Below are 9,228 nucleotides of genomic sequence, written 5' to 3'. Positions count from 1 at the left end.
TCCATTGTATACACTATATACACATATACATACATATATATACACACACTATATCATCTTTATCCATTCATCAGTCGATGGACATTTGGGCTCTTTCCATAATTTGGCTATTGTTGATAGTGGTACTATAAACATTGGGAGACCAACCATAAGAGACTTTCAAATACAGAGATCAAACTGAGGGTTGCTGGGGAGTGGGGCGGGAAGGTTCGGGGGGTGGGGGCTGCGTTAAATAAGTGACAGGCATTAAGGAGAGCACTTTTCAGGATGAGCTCTGGGTGTCCTATGTAAGAGATGAATCACTGGGTTCTACTCCTGAAGCAAAAACTACACTGTATGTTAACTAACTTGAAAAAAAAAAATTCTGTCATGTAAGCTACCCAGTCTGCACTGCTTTTTTATGGCAGCCCAAGTAAATTAATAAGCAGGGCATGGGCTGCTTTAGAAGGCATAAGTGCTTCATACAGTGAGGCATTTTTCATAGAAGATATGAAGGAAACCATCATGGTTGTCTATAATATGCCTGGGTGCAGTGCTGGGTTGTTCATGAGAATTACCCTTTTAGCTCCTCACAAAACCACATAAGGTCATATTATTAACCCAGTTTTTAAAATAAGTGAGTTCGATAGATTGAGAGGCTTTCTAAGGATATTTGGCTGATTTACTTCAGAAACAGTTTCAATAATGCCTAGGTGACTTCAAAGTCCATATATTTTTTTTTAAACATGTTTATTGTCTGGACATACATATAAATTCACCACATAAGATGCTATTCTCACATCTCCCCATCTTCTTCCTCTTCAACACCCCTGAATTAAAGAACATTACACCTTATTAAAACTTCACCCAAATGACCAGACAGTGCTCCATCTGTATATTCTTCTGTGTTTGCAAGCTGCATGTTCATATAGCCATCTGCAGATACCAGATAGCTTTTGTACTCCATTCCCCACTTGAGTTTCACCATCACTGGCTTTCCTGTTAATCCATTCAGGAAAGATTTGGGATTGAGGGGCAAATTCATCTCGACTACAAGCAAATGCTGCAGGCCACTCAGCACCGACCCAGCTGTTGCCCGTCCTTCCTGACTGGAGTAGCTATGCCTGAGCGCAAATCGCAGCGCTTCCAGGGTGAAGATAAATGTCCATATTCTTTTTTGAACAAAGTCTATGTTCTTTACAACTCCTCCAGATTAAAAGGGCTCTGATGGCTGAAGGTCTGGGACAAAGATGCCCCTATGTCCACAGGCAGGAGAACATCCCCACGCACAATCTGGAGGTAGACTGGAGGTAGCTGATATTTTTTAAATCACATCTCTACAATTATAGTATGTGCCAGAATAGAAGATGCAAGTTTTCACACACAAAAAATAGAAAACATAAAGAAAAATAGAGAAGGTGGAGGAGGCAGAGATGGAAAAATCCGAAAGTAACTTTGCATCAATTGAAGGTAAAAAACCTAGAACCAAAGCACCCAAGATTCAGCGTCTTGTTACTCCATGTGTCCTCCAAAACAAACGTCGGCATACTGCTTGGAAGAAGCAGTGCACTAAGAAAAGTAAGGAAGAGGCTGCAGAATATACTAAACCTGTGGCCAACAGACTGAAGGAGGCCAAAGAAAAACGCCAGGAACAGATTGCCAAGAGACAGATGCTGTCTTCTCTGAGAGCTTCTGAGTTCAGACAGAAAGGAGATTTTTCTAAGAGTAACAAATAAATAAGATCAGACATCAAAAAAAAAAAAAAATAACCTTATTTCTGCAGTGCATTACTAGTATTTGTTTTTAATAGAACTGCATGTATGGTATGAAATTTCATTTACCAGTAATGTGTGTTTTGTTGTCTAATATTACCTGATACACAGTGAATATATTTTTTAACTGTGATTATCTATTTTCCAGGATTAGAATGCTAATATCCAAAAATCTCATAGTATCATATCCAGAACATACTATTTTGCACCTGGACTCCACTATATAGTACAACATATAAATAATATATTTCCTTTAAATGTATTTTTATGATAGCATATCATGGATTGTACTTTTTCCCCCAAATTATCTCTGAAAATTTGAGATATATCTTATATATTTCTGTGTCCTACATATAATATGAAAAGTGACATTAGGGAATTTTTAAGTTAAAAGTCATTTAAATTCCCTACCCCTTTCATTTGTACATACTAGATGTGCAGAGATTAGGTTCAATTTAGCAAACATTTACTGAGCACTAGAGAAATGATGATGACTAAGACAGAGTTGCTAGCTGTAAAGAGCTTACTTCTGGCCAAAGTAAAACATGAAGAGCAAACTATTTTTCCTTGTATTTGGATTTACAAGGTACAAAATAAAGTATCCTTCTTCATACTTAACCCCCCAAAGTGTCTACCAACCAGTTTTTCTGTTTCCTTATAGTCTCACCAATTACCAATTCTAATAATTTTAATGTTATATTGAGTCAAGATCCATGATTTCTAAGGCAAATTTTGAATCTCTTGGGACATTCTCATTCTTGCCAATTGCTCTCTCTAGATAATACTACAACAGAAATTACAAGTATGTGGATTTTTTCTTTTAGAATATTTAAGATAAATTTCAGAGGGGCTGAATTGCTGAGTCAGTTTTTACTCTAAGAATATTGTTATTTATAAAACCATGATGCCAACATCCATTGCAATTGGAGTATAATGGTTAAAAAAATTCACTGCATATTTTCTAGTAATGAGGTTTATCTATGAAAAAAATGTTTTGGAATTGAATGAGATTTTAAATGTACCTTAAATTTTGTTCAAATTTTAGATCTCTGTAACTCATATACAATAAACTCTCCTGTATTCTAATTTGCACTGTTTTCTGAAATTAAATGTTTATGTCATATGCTGATTTATCTGTTACAGTCTTAAGATTTTTTTTCATAAAATTAAACACAGAATAATTATTTATTAATCAAATAGTCCCACTACCATTTGGCTTATAGATTCTTAAAGGATTGTTGTGTTAATGGTACATTTAAACAGGTTTTGAACAACCAAAGAAACCAGAATCCTGAGAATATTTTTATTTTTTTAATGTTTTTATTCATTTTTGAGACAGAGAGAGACAGAGCATGAGCAGGGGAGGGACAGAGAGAGAGGGAGACACAGAATCTGAAGCAGGCTCCAGGCTCTGAGCTGTCGGCACAGAGCCCAAGGCAGGGCTCGAACTCACAGAGTATGAGATCATGACCTGAGCTAAAGTAGGATGCTTAACTGACTGAGCCACCCAGGCACCCTGAGAATATTTAATACTTTCCACAAAGATTTGGGGTAGGGGGAGTTTAATGGCTATGGCAACAAAAGCCATTAATACTAGCTATCCACTCACCAAAGAGGCATGATTTGCTTTCAAAGTGATTGTAGTAGCCAAGTTTAAAGTAAATCAGAAATAGATAAATAAATAATAAAAACAACCATCTGTTAAAAATTTCTTTACTTTTGTCTTTTCTTGCCATCTACTTTCTCTGTGTGAGTAGTTTAACGGGATTAATGTGAACATCTGAAGGTGCTGTTTTGCACCAAGCTCACTTAGCCTTTCTTCAAGTCCTTGACCCAGATAAAGAAAGATATGATTTCCAAATTCAAAGAAAGCTTCAATTGGAGGGGAGGAGAAAAATGCTACCTCAGCTCAAAGTCTGATTTCTCTGCTGTCCTACAGTTGTAATTGTAAAATAGAGCTTCACTTAAAAATATCTCCCTTTGTTCATGTGGGAAGGGACCTTGAGATGTCATTTACCACCACAGACCACATGTTATGAGCCAAAACTCAAAACAATAGCTTAACCAAAGACTTTCTTTCCCTTGTCAATGTATTTATAATGACCTTGTAAGTGCTCGAAGGTCACATGAATATATACACAAAATCAATTGCCTAAGTTTCATTCATCTCTTGGTCCCTGAGCAATCTCATCTAGTGTCAATGCATGGACAGGATTTATGTGCTGTCCACCCCCCGCCCCACTTCTGTTTTCAGATCTTCTCTCTTTAATTTAGTCTATTTATCCAAGTGCCCATAAACCTCTCTCTCAATACACATTTTACAGGTATTCTAAACTCCACACATCCGAAACAGAAATCATCTTTCCTTCCAAACCCATTCTTCCACCTCTCCTCCTCACCCCATGAACAATACCACATCACTCATTACCCAAAACAGAAAGCTCAGAGTTCACACAGGTCACTTTCTCCCTTTCCAACAGTCACCGAATCCTGTCAATCCTACCTGAAAAGAAAATATCTCTTGTGCTTTTCCTTCTCTTCATTCTCACCACTGCTGCCTTAGTGCACGTCCTCCAACTTCCTGAGCAAATTATTATGTTTTTAGTTTTTCTTTGTTATTTTAAATTTATTTTTTAATTTATATCCAAGTTAGTTAGCATAGAGTACAACAATGATTTCAGGAATAGATTCCTTAATGCTCCTTACCCACTTAGCCCATTCCCCCTCCCACAACCTCTCCAGTGACCCTCTGTTCTCTATATTTAAGAGTCTCTTACGTTTTGTCTCCTCCCTGTTTTTATATTATTTTTGCTTCCCTTCCCTTATGATCATCTGCTTTGTATCTTAAATTCCTTATATGAGTGAAGTCATATGATATTTGTCTTTCTCTAATTTCGCTTAGCATAATACCCTCTAGTTCCATCCGTGTAGTTGCAAATGCAAGATTTCATTCTTTCTGATTGCTGAGTAATACTCCATTGTATATACATACCACATCTTCTTTACCCATTCATCCACTGATGGACATTTGGGCTCTTTCCATACTTTGGCTATTGTCGATAGTGCTGCTATAAACATTGGCGTGTATGTGCCCCTTCGAAACAGCATACCTGTATCCCTTGGGTAAATACCTACTAGTGCAATTGCTGGGTCATGGGTAGTTCTATTTTTAGTTTTTTGAGGAACCTCCATACTGTTTTCCAGAGTGGCTGTACCAGTTTGCATTCTCACCAGCAGTGCAAAAGAGATCCTCTTTCTCCACATCCTCACCAACATCTGTTGTTGCCTGAGTTGTTAATGTTAGCCATTCTGACAGGTGTGAGGTGGTATCTCATTGTGGTTTTGATTTGTATTTCCCTAATGATGAGTGATGTGGAGCATTTTTTCATGTGTCGGTTGGCCATCTCGATGTCTACTTTGGAGAAGTATCTATTCATGTCTTTTGCCCATTTCTTCACTGGATTGTTTTTTGGGTTTCCTGAGCAAATTATTGAAGTTCTTTCCTTGTTGGTCTTTTGCTTCCAGTGTTCATCACCATCCACTTGCCCCCCCCCCCAATACGTCACCTCTCAGCATACTCCTTATCTTGGTCAGAGATACACATCTCATCATGTGACCACTACTCTTTATGATCTTATTTTAAATATTTGAGTTTTCTGCTGTAACTGAAATAGTCATGAATGAAATTCAAGTTCACTACTACAACAGGGCAAAATGAGAAATTTTGGATTGTTTAAAAAAAAAAAAAAACAGTTGCCAGGCTGACTTTTTCCCCCTAACACAGGATTTCTAGGATTGAAAACTGCCAAACAGCTTTGTGATCCAGCTTGTAACCTGCCCCATGCTCTGCTCTATCCTCCATATAGACTGTGAACCCAGCCATGGGACACACAGAAGATAAAATATACACAAACTTCAAAGGCTGCAAATAGACTGCAAACAGCTACAACATACAGTTGTTTAAAGAAACTGACAGATCCTTCAAGTCCTCCTAAACTGTTATCAATAATATTCAATGATTCTTTTTCCTTTGAGATGCTCTGAGCTCTAAAAAAAGAGCAACTCTTTGAATACATAAACAGAACTCACAGAAAGAGTGAACACAAGAATGATCTCCGTCCCTTTCTCACAGCTACAGACAATTCCTTCCGTATCCAAAACCAGGGGCATGGGAAGGATTCCTTTATTTATAGATGCATAAGCTCTTTCAATGGTATTTTTAAGCTATATTGAACCAGACAGTATGCTATGGGAACCTACTGGTGCCAGGGAAAGCCCCTCATTATTCCAGGGGTTTCTGAGGGCAGTGACTGCACCCAGCATGAGGATCAGTACCAAGACAGTATTCAATAAACGTTAAGTGAATATTAGAGGAAAAGTGTTGCCAAATGGTGAGATGGTGTTGAAAAAGAGGCATGTGCCAACTGCTGCAGAGGAGAAGACCTGGTACCAACTGGCTCAGTGGAGTGAGCTGGAGCCAGGGAAGCTTTCTGGGCAGAATGTTGTGGACAGGGCTCTTTGAGTTAGAAGACAGCTTGTGCTGCTCCAATTTCTGGAAATTCTCTTACCTGTTACTCTACATACTGAACTCTTATTCATCACTCAAGACCCAGATGAAGTCTCAACTCCCCAGTGGAGCCACTCCCCACCATCACACTCCCCATCAAAATCTTCCGGACTCCAGAAGCGGAGCACTTTACTTATTGCCTACATGCTCATGCTAGGTTCTTATCACATGTTAATGTCCTCTAGCTCATCTATTTTGCTGAAACACTTACATTGCACTTACTACATACCAGGCAGCATCCTGATGGCTTTGCGACATTACCTCACTTAATCCACACAGTTAGCTACATGTGGTCTAACTATTATCCCTACTTTATAGCTGAGGAAACTGAAGCCCAGACTTTTAGCATTCTGCCTCTTGCACTACAGAGCAAGCTTCTCAAGAGAAGAAAATGCATGGTTTCCATCATTACAACCTCAGCCCTTTTACACACGACTTAGCAAATTATAGACTTCGAAACATATGTATATATTGTTGAATAAAGAACATTTGGCAGAGATGCCTGTCCAAACAGAAGTGACTCTATTCATTTTAATTCACTCAATTCAATTCTTTTATATAACCTTCTCTTAACTAAAATGTTTGGTGAATTATTACTCTCAGCTTTAAAAAAAGATGAAAATAATAATTAGTGACTTAACTACTATTCTCAAGCCCAAGTAAAGCTCATCAAGACCTGGTTAACTCATTTTCTTCAGAAAGACAAGCTTCACATCACTGCCTTAAAACAAACAAACAAGATGTAGTGCTTGCAAATTTTCTGCGAGAAATCTCAGTTCAAAACTGTGCCAGCATGCTGTTCAATGTGCTACTAAAGAACAGAGGAGGTCTGCAGTTAAAGCTGTTGCTGATGAGATGAGCACACTGTCCTCATCACCAGCCCTGTCCACGTCAGGGGACTGTGTGGAAAGACCTAGAGCACAATGAAAAGAGGCAACTTATGAGCAAACTGTCCTTAACCACCCTGACTCTAAGCGTTTGGAGGGTCAAGATCTGCTCAGGGTCAATAGGGAAGATACTGCAGCGATGGTGTCAGACATCTAGAAGAGGTGGAACTGTATGAACGCAGTGCACTGTCTGAACAGGGAATGAAATGTCATTAGGTACAACTTTACTGGCATCTAGGTCTCCTGAAATTTTGGTTATTTTTAAGTACCAAAAATTAAGCCTATCCTGGATAATGGAGGCATGGATTTTTGTAAAGTCCCAAAAGAACACTACTTTTCTTTCAATGATTACAATCTCATTCATTTGCGACAAGTCCCCAGTTTAAAATGCTAGCACTCCGGGGCGCCTGGGTGGCTCAGTCGGTTAAGCATCCGACTTTGGCTCAGGTCATGATCTCACAGTTCGTGAGTTCGAGCCCCGCATCGGGTGCTGTGCTGACAGCTCGGAGCCTGAAGCCTGCTTCAGATTCTGTGTCTCCCTCTGCTCCTCCCCCACTCACACTCTCTCTCTCAAAAATAAAATAAAACATTAAAAAAAATTAAAATGCTAGCACCCCATGAGGAGGTAAACCTTTTATCATTACCACCTAACACTTGGTTTCCCCAGTAATTCCCAGAGGGTAGTATGCCTACAGGCAAGGATAAGAAAAGGACCCAGAGAGGTGCCAGGGGCAAGGAGGGTCATTCTAGGAGAGAGAAAAACAACCACTTTAAGTGAGGAAGGCCCAAAGGCCCACATGCTGTGCTTCACAGTTTTCCCAGGCTGGCTGTGTCACCAGGACAGAGTAGAACTGCAGGTAGGTCCAGGACATTGCAACTAATAAGCAATTTCTACTCGGGAAACGTTTTCAGTGAGAGAAAAGTGTGTCTTTAATAAACCAGTGGTTATTTAAAAAGGAGGAAGAAGAGGAGGAGGAGGAAGAAGAGGAGGAGGAGGAAGAGGTGACAGTGGTGGTTTTGGTGAGTAAATGAAGGTCTACTGGGCCAGCACCCATGTCACCTGGAGAATAATCAAACAGCCAGGAGAAGGCATCAGCTCAGCAGTGGCACATGGCCAGACAGAACTCAGGGCTGAAATTACTCAGAACTGGACAGCAACTCAGTGTTCTTTTCTGCCTTCACAAAAGGACAAGGTACATGACTGCTCCTTGCATACCTGGATGGAAAAATGTTTTGTTTCATAAATAAGACAAATAAGTCATTGAGACACTGTTGATGGCTTACTCCTTTTTATACAGTCATGTTCTGGAAACGATAAATGAAGATCTGCCATCTCTGTCACATTCTAATCATCTGACCAGTGGACCAAAGCTAACCAGTCAGTGGAACTTCTAAAATGACCAAGTCTGGGTTTAAGCTCCAGTGCACAAAAGGTGCATTTTCGGTTGAGCTGAAAATGAAGAGAAGCTGAAAGATCCTTGACACAGATGGTATAGGGGAATGACAACAATAAAATGAGACTTAAAGTCCTTACCACTGAACTCAGGCCAAGAGCCAGGGATGCCCTGAACTGTTCTGCAGGTTGTACCCTGCACAAGGGTACCCAGTTCAAGTAAGCATGAGTGGAAACAACTACTCTCTGCAAGCCAAGTAATGGCCTGAGCAGGACTGTACCAGCTTCTGAAGGGGTACCATTTTCTAACACATGTACCCAAAGTGGGTTCCTTTTTTTAATAAGCAGTTCACCCTGCAGGTGTATCTTTTTCTTAGTAAACACAAAAGACACCTTGTATATATGAAGAGATTATATCAAGTCCCATTCAATTGGATGTGAGCAGGAGCAAAATAGAAAGTTGAGAGGTAATCTGGGCCCCCACACCACACCTACAGTTCTTGACCTTCCCTCCTACAGACCTCACTCAACTCAGAGTCTCTGCTCTCACAACAGAGGGAAGGAGCAGAGATGTTGTGCACACCTATGGACACCTGCCCAGTTCAGAGGTGAGACGTGAGTGCAACGGGA

General features: G+C 39.7%; 1 protein-coding gene across 1 annotated transcript; it reads right to left on the bottom strand.

The window, feature by feature from the left end:
• Window positions 1-788: 788 nt before the first annotated feature.
• Window positions 789-1,026, bottom strand: LOC125168798 (small nuclear ribonucleoprotein F). The gene has a single exon (XM_047864159.1). It carries the CDS (start codon window positions 1,022-1,024, stop codon window positions 815-817), a length of 210 nt encoding a protein of 69 aa, XP_047720115.1. The 5' UTR covers window positions 1,025-1,026; the 3' UTR covers window positions 789-814.
• Window positions 1,027-9,228: the final 8,202 nt, after the last annotated feature.

The sequence above is a fragment of the Prionailurus viverrinus genome, chromosome B3, assembly GCF_022837055.1.
Source record: "Prionailurus viverrinus isolate Anna chromosome B3, UM_Priviv_1.0, whole genome shotgun sequence".
Lineage (NCBI taxonomy): Eukaryota > Metazoa > Chordata > Mammalia > Carnivora > Felidae > Prionailurus > Prionailurus viverrinus.
This window is presented reverse-complemented; position numbering and strand designations above follow the sequence as displayed.